This window comes from Fringilla coelebs, assembly GCF_963513975.1.
Source record: "Fringilla coelebs genome assembly, chromosome: 6".
Taxonomy (NCBI): Eukaryota; Metazoa; Chordata; class Aves; order Passeriformes; family Fringillidae; genus Fringilla; species Fringilla coelebs.
The window spans coordinates 49,192,397-49,212,047 of NC_140034.1; the positions used below are offsets into that span (position 1 = coordinate 49,192,397).

At 38.3% G+C, this 19,651-nt stretch overlaps 1 protein-coding gene across 2 annotated transcripts in view; it reads left to right on the top strand.

The window, feature by feature from the left end:
- Positions 1–19,651, top strand: part of ABCC8 (ATP binding cassette subfamily C member 8) — a 72,664-nt gene that overhangs the window by 15,846 nt on the left and 37,167 nt on the right. For both annotated transcript variants that reach the window (XM_084208767.1, XM_084208768.1), the window contains exons 7-14: positions 1,135–1,299; positions 3,235–3,390; positions 8,802–8,936; positions 9,910–10,072; positions 13,737–13,777; positions 14,070–14,215; positions 18,371–18,476; positions 18,698–18,808. In XM_084208767.1, the coding sequence (XP_084064893.1) occupies positions 1,135–1,299; positions 3,235–3,390; positions 8,802–8,936; positions 9,910–10,072; positions 13,737–13,777; positions 14,070–14,215; positions 18,371–18,476; positions 18,698–18,808 (1,023 nt within the window). The remainder of the gene's footprint in view (positions 1–1,134; positions 1,300–3,234; positions 3,391–8,801; positions 8,937–9,909; positions 10,073–13,736; positions 13,778–14,069; positions 14,216–18,370; positions 18,477–18,697; positions 18,809–19,651) is intronic.

Sequence of the window (19,651 nt, forward strand, 5' to 3'; positions counted from 1 at the left end):
TTTTTTGATACACTTGCCCTATTATTTTTTCTGGGCTGATTTTCTTATCTCAATGATTTGAATTGGCTCAGGAAGAAATCCAGTTAGCTCCCCAGCTAGTGCACAGTAAGCAGCAGAAGCGTGGAGGTTGGTGCAACCAGGGTATAAATAAGAGTAGGGAGAAGTTTGTTCTTTTCCAGCTGGCTCAGCCAAGAGAACAGCTTAAATACCTAAGTTTTGCCTCTGTATGAACTTGCCATATGGGGTTTTTATGAAGTTAACTGCAAGGTGCAGATCAGATTTAATAAAAAGTACAGACACTGAGAGTTTGTGAAATGTAGCTGATTAAGTGTTATAGCAGTTGTGAAAACTTCAACAGCAAAGAAACCATGTAGGCAAGAAAAAAATGTGCTGAGCAAGGGATGCAGCAGGAGTATAAATGCAAGAAGCCTTCTGAAAGGGACTAGAAGGAGTCATCTTCCTAATTTTGCCTTCAATGGAAGCCCAATCCAGCAATCAAAGTTTTGAAGGAGCCTAGAGGAGAAAGAGGACAATGGAGACATTTTAGTTACAGAAGGCTTCTCACTGTGAGCCAACCTCTCAACTTGTTGTGGCACTAAAGATGTCAGCTTGTTAAATAAATGCACTGCTTTCCCATTGAGCTGTAGACATGCTTCACAATGCACTTTGGTGATCTCGTGAGCTTGCTAGAAGGTAATGACCATATATAAAAGTGAACAGGATGCTGCAGGCCAAAATAATTTTCATGGTTCCAGGAGTTTTGGGTTTTTTATAAGTTCTGAAGGTCATTTTTAGTGTTCAGTAATCTGAGGTGTTAAAATTAAGAGACTAATTTTTTTCCAAAGGATGTTAACTGTTCCTTTTTGATGATGGGCAGTGCACGTTTTTTAATAAATGACCATATGGAGTGTCCTAGAGTTTTGGAAGCATACCAGAAATCCTATACACATCATTTTGCATTTAAGTGAAGCTTACTGAGTTGGCATGTTATGAGACTGTTTCTTTGAGGCGATAAACTGTGAGGTTTCAGACAAGGTTGAGAGCACTTTCAAAGTAATAAACTGTGATTATCTCTGCTTATTAATTATGCAAATTACCACTGCACCTGATTTCTAACTTTTTTTCTTTTTACAGATTAAAATTCTTGGTGTTTTCTTTATCTCATCGCAAGAGTTCCTGTCCAATGCTTATGTTTTGGCTGTACTCCTATTTTTTGCCCTTCTATTGCAAAGGACTTTTCTGCAAGCATCATACTATGTTGCTATTGAAACAGGAATCAACTTGAGAGGTGCAATACAGGTACCCAATATATTGCTAATTAACCTTTTCACACCCTCATAAACATGTAGTTGTAAATATAAATTATATAGTTGTTAAATTCTGAAATGCTGAATGTCTCTGCTGAAATGTATTGAATGTACCACTGCTGTTAGAAATTGTGTTAGCCCTAAGTTGTTTCCTTTGCATCTTATTTTGATGATTTTATATAAATGTTTATTTTCAATATCCAATGCTGTATTTCTTCTTACCTTTAAGCAAAACTTTGCTGACAGTAAAACTGAATGTAACTTTTAAAGTAGTTTAAGTCTGAACTGCAACTCTCCCATCTCAGAGGCATTTTTTGGTAACATCGCATCCCATGCAAATAAAACATCCTTAAAATGTATTGTAAATATATTTTTGACAGAAGGATAGCTTGTATTCCCAATGCATAAGTAGTGTTTTATTCCAGGGGTCATGCCCCAAAGTCTGCCAGGCACAGTGGAGTCTGTAAGGGCTGAACATAAGTCAGATTGCAAAAATGGGGTCTGTAATTGTTGTATAGCTGACAACTCTAGATCAAAGTTTGATGTAGCATACAAAGCTCTGTGCCTGGAAATGAGAGAATTTGGTGTAAGATTACAGTGTGGGATTGCCAAAGGCACTGACTGAAACCTACCCTGGACAGCATGAAATCCAGGCTTAGTGTAACTTATAAGTTACACTATTTATCCCCTGAGCTGCATGGATCCTGTGGGGAGTCTCCATGATGGATGGATGCTTTCAATAGCAGCCTAATTGTTTAATTCTCTTTTGATCTTTCACTTGGAAGCACTTGTCAGCTGACAGACTCCTGGTTTCCATCCATTGGTTTTGCCTGACTAGAGTGAAGTAGAAAAATTCTACAGGAATTAAAAATTTGACCCAAAAGTTAAAAAAAAAAAAAAAAGACTTTTATCAAGTGGAAGAGCTGCAAAATACAAGGACCTAAGCAAGTGTAATAGGGGAATAGTTGGAAAAGAATGTTAAATAAATGTTGTTAAGGAGAAGCTTTGTATTCACTGTTCTGGATAATAGAGGTCCAGATAATGCCAGTTAGAAAATTTTTAGTCAGCATTCTAAGAAGCAGATTGGTGTTAATGGTAGTCTCCCTGCCAGTATTTTTATACTTTTTTTCCCCTATGCTTTTTTCTTTAAATCTTTTCTCTCCTCCTGCCCTGTGTAAATCTGCCACTGTTCAGTATGGCCTTTTTGATTTTTACCAAACTAGCTGGTAAAAGTGTGCTTTCATTATTCTAGACTATCTTATTTTTATACCTGGTGCCTGATTCTGCACTGAGGCAACTGCTTAATTCAGTTCAGAATTGTACCCAAGACATTCACTGTCTGTGAATTAAACTGTGTAATGGAACTGAGTTCTCTAAGCAAAATGTAGCAATGTTCTCAGCCAAGAACATTGTGCTGAGGTTGGATGGGACCTGAGTCAATTGCCAGAAAAAAAATAACAAGGATTATAATACACTAAGAATTATATATTGAATCTAATAATATCTTAGTGTTAGTTACAGGAAGGGCATTCTGTGGAGATGCTGAGGTGTAAATCAATAAGAGAGTGAAATCAATAAGAGAGTGACCAAAAATGCCCAAGAACCACATTAGCTTGATTAACTATGAAGTTGCTAATGTGTTCTTGGGCATTTTTGGGCAGTAAAGGTTTCATTCTCTTACTGATGCACAGGGACAAAGAAATGGAGTACTTAGACAGCCACAATGCAGGTAACAGCACTGTGCTTTGTGTCAGTGAAGATGAGTAGCTTTAAATTTTATGAAATGACATAAAAGGCCAAACTTTATTCTCTTCACTCAAGTTACTGGAAATATTGTTTCCCCTCAACATGCAGTGCCTGGGGTTTAGATGGAGCTAGAAGACTCATTTTATTTCTGTATGCTAGTACCTTTTGATCTCTCTTCTAGACAAAAATATACAATAAAATTATGCAGCTTTCAACTTCGAATATGTCTATGGGGGAGATGACAGCAGGCCAGATCTGTAACCTCGTTGCCATAGACACAAATCAGCTGATGTGGTTCTTCTTCCTCTGCCCTAACCTTTGGGCTATGCCAGTACAGGTAAGGTGATTAAATGTGTTTTTGTTCTTAATGCATGTCAGTCTGTAGTGGTTCATTGCAGGGAGTTTTATGAAAGTGGGGATATTAAAGAAGTTAAAGAATAACTTGAAATAAAATTTCTAACTATTAACATCTAGAAATATTGTCTGTAATAGATTCCATATCTGTGACTGGACTTTGGGTATTTATGATTGTATTAGGACCTTGGCTGCTGCCAAAAATGCTTTGCATTTGTAACAAGAATTTATAGGGTGCAGCAGGTTGCAGTGCATTCATTTATTACATCAGGGAAGTTAACTGGAAGAAATTGCAATCATTTGTCTTCTGAATCCCAGCAGAAGCAAGAAAAGTAGCATAAATATGATTACATAGAGATGATCCTTTGGACATGCCTTAAAACTAAGGCTCCTTTTTGGATGACAAACTCCACAGTTTGTCACTGTTTTGGAGGCTTTTTGTTGTTGTTGTTATAACATTGTTTTGCAAAATAGTTTTTCTGCTTTATCCTCTGGTGTCTTTGGCCTCCTGTATCTAAATAGCAGTCTGATCCCTTCAGCTTCCTTTCTCATTTGGATCACCCTATACTTCTATTTAAGAATTTCATGAAAAAGCTGGCAGTAAAGCATGAAGTTTCATCTGATACTCAGTGCCGTGCAAGTCTTCCTGCTTTCTTCCAGCTACTTGATGAACTTTTGTTGGTTGTGCTTTTTGTTGTTCAGTGCTAGCAGTAAATACAAACAGAAGAGGCAGTAGAGTTTAAATTCTCTTTTTGGCGAATTGGGTATTTTCTAGATGTATAATTTCATTTCAAACACATGATGAAAACTTGATTGTTTTCATGTCACAAAGGCAGTCTGGTTCCAGCACCAGGCAGAGGCTGATTTTGCTGGTGTGTAAGTCAGAAACCTGCAAGTAATCTATCTAGCAGCTTTGCATTTTGGGTTGCTTGCCCTTGCCCAAAAATTAAATGGTTTTCATGAGACTGTATATAGACACCAACTGGCAGATCGTGTTTCCAGGCAGTTTATAATGTTGGTTTAGGGGTGTTGCTTAGGAATTTGTGTCCATCAGCATCTTATATAAATTATTTTCTTCTGTAAGATGGTAAGCATATAAGAAAATGACATTAAAAGCTGGGAGTGGGAAAGAAGAGCTAGCCATTCAGATAATTAGATAAACTATGTGAATGTCTTTCAAAGAGCGAGGTGTTAGTCTGCTGGCCATCAGGACTTTTTCTGACAATAAAGATATTTACTAAATTCAGTGGATTTTGTAATGGTTCCTGTTGAATAAGGGTTTTTGTCAAGCTGCTACAGATCAGATGAGCAATGCCCCTTAAAATCAGATCTTCAAATCATCTGATAAACCTGATTAATTTCCTAACCTGGGGTAAAAAAAAACCCCGATTTAGTAATTTGCCCTGAATTTTTTTCCCCTCACAGAGGAAATTACCTGGTGGGGCAATGCATGTCCATTTTATTGTCAGTTACAGAGTGTCTTTGAATTCATCTTGTATCCTCTTGTGTAGTCTCAGTCTTGGGGAGTATTCATTCTCTGAAAAACCAGTAAGTGTCCTCCTGAAATACCCTGAATCTTCACACTTTTGCCACGTGTTTAAAACCTGCTGTGTTATCACAGATAGTATCTCTGTTAGTGGAGGTAGATTGCTTCTGAGACTGCAGTAGGGTGTGGAGAAACAAGCAATCTGTCTGAATCCCTGGTAAAACTTGCTAGCTCCATGAGACTTGTGCAAAGCCTCAAATCAGGATAGAGAGCATATTAAGGTGTAAACAATCAGCAGTTTATTAACTGATGCCTTCTTTTAAGTGCGTTCTATACATGTGAGATGAATAAAACCATGCCTGTTAAAATATTGAGATTTAAGGTGATTGTGGCCATGTTTAGGTCACGCTGTGGTTGCCTTCAAGCAGTACAAATGCATTTTTCTCTTCCAATGCAGTTACTCCTGCACAAGGTGTATGGATTAGTTTTTCTGATCTAGAGGAATATATATGGCAGTTTAAAACACTTTGCTTTCTAGAATTAAGGGAGGGTGATGGCTATAGCAGTTATCATCTGGAATTTTTCAGAAAGCAACTTTTTTTTTTTTTGACATGGTTTCCCTGAAATTATGGGTGGGGGCAGAAAAATGGGAGCTGGATTATTTTGAAGTGGGGATGCAAAAAATTATCAAGGAATATGTCCTAATATTGATGTCTATTTGTAAAAGAGAGGATAATTATAATGAAAATAAATTGAGAAGAAATATCATATTAGATATGGTTACATATTGGCAGCTTGTTGGTAATAATTTGGATGTTGGGGTATTTTCATTCCTTCTATAGGAAGCACAGTAAGAAGTCAGTGATTGTGACTGCTAAAATGATATTGCTGAAAAGCTATGGAGAGTCAAGAAGAGTCCACCCCCTTAATGATAATGTCTCGAGTATCAATTATTATAGACAAACCATGTACAAGCTATCAATTTCATGTATGCTTATTTTCTAAGACCTCTCTGGCAGCTCAGTGCAGAGAGTGCTTTAGTGCAACTGAGAATTAATCCAATTCCATTGCATATTCTGTAACAACATTTTGCTCTAATGGGCCAGAAGTCACAGACTCATAAAGACTTCCTGACAGTCTGCAGAAAATGAAATTATATTTGCATTAGAATTCCCCCTGTGATGCTCCTTGCCAGATGAGGACGATCAGTGCTGAAGTGAACTCCTGTTTTGTGGGTGGTGCACTCCTTGCCAAAATCAGTGAGTCACATTGGCCACAAAGGCTTCTTCAGGAGGTTTTTCCATAGCATTCATTCAGTACCTTGTTTTGTGAGGCAGTGAAAACAATTACTGGCTGCTTGAAAGATGGCTGATACTACATTACACAAACTCCGTTATTATTTACAACAGGTTTTTAATTGTTTTGTAGCTCTTAGTCTAGCAATCAACATTTCAGCATCTGCTGTAGATTTTATAATAGCCATTCATGACAAGGTAGGTTTTCTATAATTTGAGCCCCATCTTTCCTCTGACTGGAGTCAATAGGAGCTTTATCATTGCCTTAAGTTACTGTTTGAATGTTATTGGAATCCATGAGAAGAGGCCCAGGGATGCCAGTCAGTTGAAAGATGCCCTCAGTAAGTTTGGCTCAAACCCTGGGAGCAAAATGAGGCCTTATAAAGGCCTTCTCCCCATGCCTCCATTTGATAAACACCCTTGTTTGATTTCATTGTGATTATTAAAAAATCGTATGTTCTCATACCTCTGGCTCATTGGTAGGGACAGCTTTCACTTGTAATGAAAGGACATTTGTCTCTTTCAGACCTGCCCACAAAGCAGTTTCTGGCTGCAAGTATTTGCCATCCTTCAATAAATAATCAAGACAAAATAGCCACAGCTATTGGCGAGCTTTTCGCTCCTGATATTTATCTCTGGCAGAGAAGAGCTTTGGGATTTTGATGAAAGAGAAGCAGTGTTTCATTACACAGATTTTTTTTTTTTAATATGATTTTTGCCTTCTCAGGAATATTGATGAGAACCCTCCCATCTGCCAGATACTGTCCCCCAGAGCTCAGATGCTATCTGTGTACTCTTTATTCTTGACTCTGTACTTTGTGTTGTGATATAGAATTATGTTCAGTAAGATTTCAGCTCTTTTCAGTTACAATTCTTCACTTTTTTTTCCATACATGCTGAAGCTATTTCAAAAGTTTGTCTATATTATCACATTATAAAGAAGATGAAAATGGGATATTTTTTAACCTATTGGAAACATGGTATTTGTATTGCAAAGACTGACCCTCTCAGTAGCTAGGATGAGGGTTGGAAAAGCAGCTGTGAGCTAGCAACTCCCTCAGGATCCAGCTGGGATAGCTTTCTCCTTGTCTATGGGAGAAGCTGATGCTCTCTTTTTAGAACCAGATGGTCCCAAAATGTCCTTTACCATCAACCAGTAGTGAGAGAAAGCAGGAAAACAGGGAGTCAGTGTTCTGCAGTGGCTTCTCACTGTTCAGTGCTTTCCTGTATTTTGAGTGCCCACAGCATCTGCCCCTGATGAAGCAGTTGGGAGTGAAAACCTTGATCTGTAACAATCCAGGACCATTTTGTGTTATGGAGGAGACCTCTGACAGGGGTATCTGGCAGAGGCCTTGTGTGTTTTGTTTGGGTTCAGACACTCATTAATTTCCTGACTTCAGGTGGAAGCGGATTGCTCACTTACTCATCACTGAAAGATTTTTTTAATTTGCAATTTAACCTTGCCTCTTACTAGATTCGTGGTGCATATACTATGGGATTTTACTGTCATGTCAGTGCATATTTTCTTAGTCAATACTGTGGCTCATTTTGAGAGCCATGTTTTAGTTCAGCTCAGCTGTAGAGAGGCATCAGAGAGCTCCTAAGAAGAAAAAAAAAACCTTTTTCTCTCTGTGCTTTAAATTGATGGAAATGGGGAAACTACAAACTTTTTTTTTTTTTAATGTAAACAGACAATACCTATAAATGTGTGGAAATAGGCATAAAACCACTGAGCTTTGAAATGATGGAAGACACTTTCTGTAAAGGTTCTGAGAGGGTACAAACGTATCAAGAGTAGTAGATAACACATTAAGGAAATGTCCAATTATTGGGGTTTCTTAATAAGGGAAATGATGTATGAAATTAACTTTCTATCCCTGTGTCTTCTGATTGATTTATCAACTTACACTTTTAAGTACCTTGGTTGCCAATGTTGGAGATTGTTCAGGAGTCAGTCATTACAATAGCGATAATTAACTTTGGTAGCTTGTATATATTGTTTGTGTTTATTGAGCTGCTTACAGTAAACCATAGATGTGGCTTTCTTCTAGATTCTTACTTATCCAAAGACAAAGCGTTTTTGTTTTTTTTTTTACCTTTTCTCTAACTCTTTTTCAAAAGTAATTGTCTATCTGTCACTGTAGATCCTTAAAACAGGTCCTTGCCAGTTTGTCAGAGATTATCTGAGGTGGGTATTCTCAGTGCTATAGTTATTTGGAAATATTTTTAAATTAAATTTTATTTAAAGGTGTTTTTCTAAAATTAATTATTTTTAAATAACGTTCTTTTAAATAGTTTTGAGAATTAAATTATGGAAGATACATGAACCTGTAAAACTTTCTTTTTCTGTGCATAATGGGGAGAAATATGGAAACAGAAATACAGAGAATGCCCAGGCTGGAGAGAGGAGCAGTGGGTGGGTGTCTGGGTCCCTGAGAGAAGCCCTGACTGATCACATTGGCTGTGCCAGCAGTGCTGAACCTGTGACATCTGGGGTGGCTTTAACTGCAGCTGCTGTTGGTTGAACATGGTCCCTTATGCTGAAATTGGTCTTTGTGGTGCATACCCCAAGTGAAGCTAAGATCTTTCCCTCACCTTCTTTTATCCCAACAGATAATTGTAGGAGTTCTTCTGCTCTACTACCTTCTTGGAATCAGTGCCTTAATTGGAGCAGCAGTAATCATAGTCCTTGCACCTGTTCAGTACTTTGTAGCAACAAAACTGTCACAGGCCCAGCGAAGCACATTGGTGAGTGTCTTCAAACTAATTTGTGATCTAAATATCATATCTGGTAATTATGCATTGGTCTGTGCTTGGAACTACAAAGCTAACCGTGGACGTTGACCCAGAATTGCTTCTCAAATGTTTCATAGTGTTCAAGAATGCCACATTCAAGAATGTGAGATTGTAAGTGTAAGCAGTAAATACATATTTTTTGGGGGTTTATATTTTTAAGCAAGTAGGTTTCCTAAGAGCAAAGAAACCTTTAAAACTTTCTAACTTAAAATACAGATGATCAGTAGTCATGGACTGAAGTAGCTCTGGGCAGTGCACAGAGCTGGGAGTTGTGCAGGGCAAGCTGTCCAAGGGGAAAGGAAGTAGGAATGCTGTGTCCAAACTCGGACCCCAGATGTGGAAATCTATCAAACAGATTTATTTAAACAAACTCCATGCAGTCCTAACTCCCACAGTGTGTGCCTTAACTGGAGAGCTTAGAGGTTTGCTAAGTCACAAGCTGTTCCTTGATCCCTCATTTGGCTTGTCTATAATTTGAATCACCTGCATCACTGCTGAAAATGTTACCTTGCTTCACTGGCATTCCCATGGCCAGCTGCTCTGAACCTTATTCCCCCTTTCAGCAACTGTTGCACTGCCAAGGAAGCCACAGGAACTTGTAATGGAGCCAGAGCTTGCTGAAATCTCTTCCACCACAGATCATAGGTAGTGATGAGAGTTATTTGTGCATCTTCCTGTGTGTAGAGGAATTCCTTTCCATCAACAGTATGCACCCTTCTAGAAATGTGGACAGCATTCATTCTTGCAGCATCCAATCATACAGTCAGTGTCACCTAGAAATTCCTGCAGATGAGATCAGTGCTGTTTGTGATGGAAATGTCTGCACTGTGCAGACCTGCACTGCTTATAATTTGTGAATCCTTATGCTTAGGGAAGCAGTGTTTTTATTGTACTCTTCAGGTAAATGTGTGTGTAAATGTTGCAGGAGTACTCCAACGAGAGGCTGAAGAAGACAAATGAGATGCTGCGGGGCATTAAGCTCCTGAAACTCTATGCTTGGGAGCACATATTTCACAGCAGTGTGGAGGAAACCAGACAGAAAGAAATGACTAGCCTCAAGTCTTTTGCCCTTTACACCTCCATATCCAGTAAGTCTGTTCCTTCACAGTAATCCACTGCTCAGCTAAGTGCTACTGAATTATTAGCTACTAATGAGTTTACCATTTCTCTGTCGAGATTATTTCAGTTGCTTTAGGCTCTGATCTGTGCTTCTCACTTTCCATCTAGTCAGACCCTGCATTTAATTCAGTAGAACTTTGCTTGTGTGGGAAATATGCCTAAAAGAAAAAATGAGTGCTTCAAAGAATTGACTTTTTCTGGACAAAAGCTTTCAAGGGACAAATGTTTCACAGACTGTATTTAGCCAGCAATATTCTCTTTTAGAACACAGCATTCAAGATGAACTGATGTTGAAATTTATTTTTTGAGGGTTTTTTCTGCATTTTGCACAATACAGAGCATACAAATAATGTGTGACAGGCATTGTCTTTGCACTGAAGCTCCAACAGGCAATATTTAAATGTTCCTACTCAAAACTTGGATTTCTTGTTAAAATAAGTGATTCTTAAAACTATTTCTATATCCTGGAAAGAAAAATATGAGCATTCTGGCAATTTCATCATTCTGTATCCTGATTCTTTCCTCTCCTGTTATTTTTCAAGCTGCTTTAAGACTTTATTGTGTTTTTAAGAAGACCTACAGCAAATTGAACTCTGTGTTTGAGGACATTATATGCAATACCTATATAATTGCTATGGTAATATTTTAGAAATAATTAGTAAAGTCACACTGAAGAATATAATGTGAAATATTGATGAAATGGAAAATTTTAGCAGGAAATTTTTGAGCACTGCTGGGTACCTGTACAAATATCTCCTGGGATAATAAGGAGGCCTAGTTCTTATGATCACATAGGTAATGCATTCTAAGAGAAAAATCATGATCCCACTGAATTTAACTGACATTAAATTGAGGTATTCATTGTCTTTTGAGACCAGAATTTCTCTCTGGCAATCCTAAGCAGTGTGAGCTTGGAGAGGAGTTTCTGCTTTAACATAAAACAGAATTTAGCTGCCTGCTGTGAGACCAGAAACTCTGTGTTACTCCCAGATCAACATAGATGGGTTCCCTTTGTCTGCAGTGCTTCATGTGGCATTAAAATCTATTTATAGTCAGGGCCAAGGGTTCAGCTGTAGGGCTGTGAAGGCTTATTGGATTTTAAATCCTCACAGAGTCATTTGCAACAGCTAGGAAAAGGTGTATTCATCTCAGGGGTACTGATTATTTTGTGAAGCAATGACATAAGAATCTGTATTATTAGAAAAACTTGAAATATTTACTGATGCTTCTTGAAACATTCCAAGTTTGCAATTGCATTCTTATTTTGTATTAAATGTGATATTTAGGTATGGGCAAGACACAAGAGATAACTTCTCAGTTGAGGTAAAGCAGTGCAGCTTTATGTTGGTGGTGCTTATGTTTTTGGCTTATAAAGGTTACTATTGTTTCAGCCAAGGAATTCCTTACACCTTCAGACTTCAGCAGAAATTACACTTGTCATTGCATACTTGCACTTTTACAGACTAGAAAGGGAATATAAATACAGGAGAATTTGCTCTTTTACCTTAAGTGTAATTAGAATGAGAGGCATAATCAGCCCAAAACACATTGGCTAATATTGTATTGAACACATGATTTAATTTCTTTAGGAGAAAAAATTAAAAGGCATTAGAGGACCACAATTTTTTGTATTTGTGATCTACAGCAAGGCAGAAAGATGCTAGAATACTAAGACAGCAGAAAAGAGATTTTTATATATAGTTCTTTTAACAGAGTGTTGAATTGACTCTGGAATTCTTTTCTAAGTACACATAGCTATTAACAGAAATAAAGAATGTGGTTGGAGCTATTTTATTCATAAGGAATAGATTTGCATTGGATTACAGAAAATATACCTACAAGTCTCAGGGCAGTGTTGGCTAGACTACAAGAAAATTACATTTCAAGACCACATGGAAATTGGATCTGGTGTGTCTCACCCCTGTGCCAGGATCCAGGCTATAGGTATATGGAATTGTTAATGTGTACTAAAAGAGCCACTATAGAAATTATCTCTTCCTGTATTTTAATGAAAGGCCTCCACCAGAATCAAAGTTGGGTGACATCTTTACAGGATTTAATGTACATTAAAATTCAGGAAAGACAGAGAAAGAAAGGAGTAGTTTTCCTACTTCTATAATTTTTTGCCTAATCTCTCAGAAGCAAAATAACTCCAGGCTTTCTCTCAGGAAAATAACAGTGGTTACTGTTACTAAAATATCCAGACCAACTGAACATTTTTCTCGGTCCACCTTTTTCCAGTAACAAAGTCCTTTTGACTAAAACTAGTGAAATGAAATGTCTTAGCTGCAGAATAACTCTATTTTAGAAAATGTTTTGTTATTCTGGACACTTGCATAGTTGGAAAAAAAGAATTAAAAAAAAAAGGAAAGCAACCCCCAAATTCCAATGCCTTATATTTGTTTGGTTGAAAGAAGTTTGCAGTCCTTGTATGTACTGGTGATCTCATATAAAAGCAAAATTCAGCTCAGCTTCTTGGGAGCCACCAAGTAGTTTAGCTGTCTTAACTGCAGCAACCTTTGCCAACCCTACAGGATATTTATTCCATCCAGCTTCCTATTTGACAGGTAGGATCTTGTACTGTGGACAGGACTAGAGCAAGATCCATCTCTGAGAAGTTGATCAGCTTTGCTAGATTCTATCACCAGATTGTCCCCTAAAAGCAAACCCGTGTACTGCAGCAGTCTCAAAGGCACATTGCAAAGGCAAGGATTTAATGGCATTCAGAAGGACAGAGCTGCAGGCAGCAAGCTTCCCTTCTTTACAATTTCTGTGCTTGTACCTACCTTGAGTTGAAACAAAGTGTGAAAACTGGTCAGGAAGTAGAACCATTATAGATACATGAGAGGCTGCTTTGTGTTCCATCACAGAAAGAATATTTTTCTCAGAAAAACACGTTGTTTTGTTGTTTTTTTTTCCAGGAGTGAGGTGTAAACCGTGCATTCCTAGACTTTAAAACATGTTAATCTTTGAAAGCTGAAGCTTTTATTTTGTAATTACACATTCTAACATACTTATATTGCTTATATTTTTAAATTCTCCTCTCTGACAAAGAATTAGAGTTATGTGCAGTAACTCAGCTATTTTTTATAAGCATGAGTACAGAATTTAGGAATATGTTAGAGGATTCATTAAAGTTCATTTAAATGTAGGCAAGAGAAATATCTGACACTATATAGAGTCTTTCAGGGGTTTATGCCAAGAAAAGGATGACCAAACTGTCAACCAGAGGCGTCAAACAATGACCCTTCACTTGGGCCATGAAGTAACTGGAGAGAGCTTTTACTGTTTGAACATGGCTATATCCGAGAGAAGAAAAGGACAGGCACATTTTAAACACAAAAGAAATGTCCAGCCTTTTTCTTTTACACCTGTACTGTTGCCTGAGTTCTATTTTAGCTCTAGAGTCTATATTCTTTCTCTGCATAGTTTACTTATATGAACTAAAGTAGAGTGAAGGTCAAAATGAAAAGGTGATGATTAAATAATATCCTCAGGTTGTGATAGAGGGGACAGACATGTAGGGTAAGAGCATAGAAAACACCATTGTAAAGCAGTGCTAGTAGCATTTTAGCATTTAGCATGTCTGAATGAAAATTGTTCCTAAATGTTGCTATGTGTTTTCCTTCACAGTCTTTATGAATGCAGCAATACCAATTGCAGCTGTGCTCATAGTAAGTATGGACTTCGTAAACAGTGTTAATTACTGCTGTGTTTTCAAGCATAAGTGATGTGGAATTGGGGAAGGAGAAGAACAGGATGCAAACCTGCTGCACATTTGCAGTTCCTCCGGGAGAGAATGGTCCCACTTCCCTTCTGGGACCAGAAGCAGCCCAGGGGTGCAGCACCCCTCCAAACCGTTATGAGAGTATGAATTAAGACTCTGTAAATGGAATGCTTGTGAAATGTGAGGTCTGTTTCCTTCTTTATGGCAAAGCACTGATGGTGATGTTTGTCTCTTTGTAGACATTTGTTGTCCATGCTCATCTGACAAGAAAGGCTGACTTCTCCCCATCAGTGGCATTTGCCTCCCTCTCCCTGTTTCATATCCTGGTGTCTCCATTGTTCCTGCTCTCAAGTGTGGTTAGATCCACTGTCAAAGCATTAGTAAGGTAAGAACTGCAAAATTACTATCTTCCACCTACCCAGTTTCTGACAATGTGTCCTTTGCTCATTTTACAATTTGAAGTTTAGAAATAACATGGTGATTATTTATCTGTGAGCTGCTTCCCAACTTCTTTCCCCCTCCATCAAGCGTGTAGAAGGGTAAAAGGTAATCGCAGATGGACATTGTTTCAGCATGTATCTCTTGGTTTTGCCTGTAGGGGTAGAATTAGACTGAAACAAGCAAACAAAAAAACCTTAAAAATAATTTCTAAGAGTCAAAGTAAGTTAAGGACTAAATGTCTAATCCAGCCTTGATGAATTTTTACTTTCTGGTGAACATGTTAGTTTGAGTATTCAAGAGCTCACCAAATAACAACCAGTAGAATTGCTGTTTCACTGGGGATTTTGAGCATCAACAGATTAGTGTAAAAGCCTCCTAATGCTTTTTCATATGCAGTGTAAGTCTACCTAACTGATAGGGGAAACAGAGTTTGGGCTTTCTTCTTAATTAGGACAACTTTATGACCACCAATGAAGCTGCCTGACAAGCTTATTTAAGCTATGGGACAGATATTGGTCACCACCCCTTGCTAAATTGCCTTTGTGTTGCTTTAGAGGTGGAAAGAAGACTGCAGCACAAGGCTGAGATTGCCTTCAGTGTTTGAAAATTCCCTGACAGTGCAAAGTCACAGCTGTGTCCTCTCTCCTAAGTGTGAAATCTGAGAGCATCAGCAGCTGGCAGGAAATGTTTTGCAGCCACTGTGGTAGTCCCTAGAGCCATGGCAAATTTTCATGCAAAGATTACAGCCAGCAAAGTGCCTGGGAGCCCACACTGACACAGCCTATTACCAGCAGGCATTTATTTTGGCTTGTCTAAGGATGTTTTTGCAAATGAATTGTGCCTCCTAATGCCACAGGAACAATTTGAGAGCAATTAGTATCAGCCAAGTATTAATTGTTGCTAGCTGGGAGTTCTTCATGGGTTATTCTGGAGATATCTTCTTGTTGGCAGGCTGTTGCCCTGTCATTTGTGGTGCAGACAAGAATCAAGCTCTGTAACAAAGCTGACATCATCCTTGCTGGCTGTCTGTATCACCCAGGTAGTGTTCCGGAGTGCATTGCTCCACAGTGCTGGTGGTGCTGCCCTCTTTAGAGTGCCTCACCCTTCAGAGGAATATTTTGGAAGCATGTGCCAGATATTTTCAAGCCATATAAAGATGTGGTTGCTGAAATAATTTAGTAAATGTTAAAAAGCAGACAGTTTGCACCAATTGATCACAGCTATTGTTTGCCTGCTGCAACTGTGTCCTACTGTTATACCTTCCTGCCTATAAGTAGCTGGTCAGGCAAAAGTGACCTAACCTGGCAAATCTGTATTTCAGCTTTTTAAGGCTGTGATAGTCTAACTGATTTTAGCATGTGTGCAAAGACAGCTTCTCCTGGAGTGACAAAAAAGGGACTAAGTGGTGCAGAAGAAGATCCAGCAGTGAAACCAGCATGGAAAGGACAGTAAGAGAGTGTTACTGGCTTTGCTTCCCAGGCACTCCACAAACCCTGCTCTCTTAGTGTTGGCTACAGTCTTTGATGCCCAGTGCTATCAAGGACAATAATATTGATCAATAACCTTATCAGTATCTTTAATTGCCCAATTGCACACATGGCCCAATTGCAAAGCATCCCCATGGATGGACATTGACACACTCAGAACCACTGTGTGGCTGACAGATTTAAAGCTTCTGTTCCATGTAGGTCCCCTGAAAATGTGCCAAGTTATGGGCTTGGGTGTCTGCTTCTGAGAGGAGCGACTGTTTAAAAAGTCTTTAGGAAGGTGACAAATCTGATACCTCTTTGTACAGTGGTGCTTTGGGGTTTTTTTTAATGTGTGGAATGTTTCTGCCACTGAAAACTGAAACTGAGGAGTCAATGGATGCATTTCTTCAATGTGAGTCTTCAGGGACAAAGAGTGCAGTGTACCATTTCAATCAGCAAAGGTTAAGCAGCAAGAGTGATATTATGTCTCTTACTGGGTTTAATATCAAACCATCTTTCCAGTCAGCTGTGCAAATAACCGTGTTTTAATCAATATGTCCTTTCTGTGGCTTAAAAATAAGTTCTCCTCTGGAGATATTGGAATACTCAAATTGTGCTGTCAGCAAGAGCTCTTCAGAGAATGTCCTTTTTCTATTCTTTAAGTGTTCAGAACAGTCTGGCATCCTAAGAGCTGTTGCCTCTAACACAAGATATTCTCACAGCTCTACTGTGTTTCTTCAATAATTGCCTCAGGAGGAGTAATTCCAGAATTATGCAGAGCATTGGGCAGGGGTTTGCAGAGAGTACAGACCCCTGGATACACAACTAGACAATAAAATTAAATTGTTGGATGACTTAATAGAGACATACTCTTGTTTGGATATGCATGGTCTGAGTATGTTTGCTGTCTTCTCTTCCTACCCCTCTAGACCCTGGAGCAGAAACATGGGGAACTTGGCTGTCTGCTCCTTCTGTCTTCACAGCAATTTCTCAAATATCAGTGTAATTTTCATGCAGAGCATATAGGTGCAGCTGCATATCAAATTCATATAGGCAACATCTAAACCATCATTTGGTCCATTTAAAGACATTTGAAATTTTCTTTTAAATATTTGGTTCGCTGAATAAAAAGGGTAAGATACCTAGCCCTGTTTTCCAGAGCTTTGTGCAAATAGATATTAATATCTCTAGCAATGGACTTTCTAATACTTCCTTTGAGATAAAAGACCTTCCTATTAAGGGATCAAAAAATGACCCTGAATTATTTATTATTCCTCTTGTCGCATCCCAAATAGTTATTCTCCCCCTTTTTGTTTAGATTGCAGTACCTCCTCTAGCTAAATTCCCTCCACTGAATCCACAAAGAGATCCACTGATCTCAGTCCCCAGCTGCCATTAGCAATCAGTAAGGTTGACAGAAAAACTCTAGAACCAGTTCTCTCCTAGGGAGTCCCAGGGTGACTTTGATGTCTGCTTGCAGGACAAGTGTTAGCTGTGCGGGAAGTCTGCCTCAGGCAGTTTTGCAATGCCTGGATCCAGCAATGTTTTGGCATCAGGGGGGGATCTCACAAGGTTCTTAGGACAAACTAAGTTTCTGTCTGAAGAAGAAATCCATGGTAGTGAAATGCAAAATAAATCTTAGCAGGTAAATTCTTATTTTATAAGATTGGCATCCTAACAGATTACCATAGATCACAATGCTTCAGTGGCATTGTTTTTCCTCCTTCTCCCCAGTGAGCCTAAGGCTAAACATTGAAATCAATTTTTTTCAGCTCTTGTCCATAAATTTATTTTTAGGCCTTCTGGCACTTCATAATTTTGAAGACTTATTTCCAGCTAATTGAGCTCCTTTGATGTTGAGTTGATGATTCAATCCAATTCTTTCACAAATTTCATTTGCTGTTCCTGTGAGTAGATTAGACATACATTTTATAAAGTCAGGTACAGAGATAAAATTGATGCCCTGATCTGTTAAATGTCTTAATAAAGGCACATTATCTCTTAGCTAATTAAATCTTACAGCAGCTAGTGAAAATTTTATGCCTTCTTCTTTGTTGCTGCTTGTCAGGATTCCTTTTATATCTCATCTGTTGAATACTATTCTGTTGTGGTGTATTCCTTTATCTAGTTACCTTATGCACATCATATTTCACCATGGATGGTTGAATTTGGCTCACAGTGTACAGCTTTTATAAGACTGCTCAGTAGGACTGACTGGGCCAAACTTGATCAGCATAAATAACTAAAATTCTATAAAATTTATAAATGACTAAAATTAAGTGAGTGGTTTCAAAACACACCATTGCTGTAGCCCTTCTGTGTCCTACCAAATGCCTGAAAAAACCTTTGTGTGAGATCTCTCTGGTGGTGTCAGAAGAGACACGAATTGAGGAACATCTGCACAAATTGTAAAAATATCACTGTTAATAGGCAACAGGACAAGTTTTGAAATCTTCCTTGAGTAGCTTCCCATTGCATGTTTTCATACACCTGTAACCAAACAAGAACAAACAAACAATGCAGGAGACAGCAGCTGAAGTGCAAGAAGGCATGCTCTGTAATAAACATTGCACTGAACAAAAGTTTTGCTTCCAAGGTTGAGGTGTCATTGTGGGGTTTTTCCCTTTCAGTGTGCAGAAATTGAGTGAATTCCTGTCAAGTGAAGAAATTGGAGAAGAGCATGATAAATCTTCAGAGCTAAGAAGTGCAGATAATCACAGCAAGTACCAAGCAGTGGTGAGTAAAGCTGTCTCATTGCCGGTGAAGTGGCTGCAGTCGTTTGTACCCAGAATAAATTTTTCACTTCTCCATTTCCTACTGATTATTTCTTGCAATTGCAAAACCTCTATTTTAATACCCTGAACTTCATCATTCACACTATGGTTGCTAGAGTTTGGGACGTTTTGCTGATGCTGCCACCAATTAGTGCTTATTTCTGTCTCTCTGATTTTGAACAGCCACTCAAGGTTGTGAACCGCAAGAGGCCTGCCAGGGAGGACTGGAACAATTACAGCTCTCACATGAGAAGACCCATTAACATCACAGAAGCAGATGATTTTTGTGTAAAGGTGATATGAAGGTCACTCTAATAACACTTATATTAGCTCACTAATGGTCACTTTTGTACTCTGATGGCAGTTTCAAGTTCAAGATCCAGTGTTTGGTGTGAACTGTCAGACACTTGTGCACTTGTCAGAGATTAACCTCCACCTTTCTTGTATCTGTCTTCCTTTTCAAGAATTAACTACCAATCTCTAGGTTGTGATTAGTTGCAATTATTCCTCTGTATTTCACCCAGCCATTTACTATTTCAAGTGTTTAAGTCATTAGCTGTGTTCTCAGGTCCAAAATTTTTAACTCAGAACAGCTAAGATTGGAAGGAATCTCAAAAGATCATCTGACCCAATCTTTTATGTATGCCAGACTTTCTTCCAGTTCCAGGGTCTGTATAGAATAATAGGATGAAGAAAATCAAAAAGAATTTGTTCTAGATGTTCCCAAAATAATGTCATCATGGGTCTTCCTATTTTGGAATTCTTAGTAGCCTTTCCCAAGATGAAATTAAAAATTCCTAAAGACCTAACTTGTCTGAAGAAAAAAATTACAATTACTCACTTTGAAGACTGATGCTCTTGATTTGTTGTGGAAATGGCCAGAAGTAATAAAAATCCTGATGGTTGTTATAGTGATGAAGTTGTTTATTTAGGGAGCCTGCTAATACATTTGCATTTCCAGCAAAAGAAGATGAATAATTCAGTTTCATGGGACAAAGTAGGATAACTGGTAATGCTTTCAGAATTTTTTTAATACATGCTGAATTGGTGCAGGATCCTTCCTAACAGACTTTCAGGAAAATAACAGGAATATTTGAAAAAGGGTTTTGGGGGCAATTTTGGGTCAGAAGACTGTCT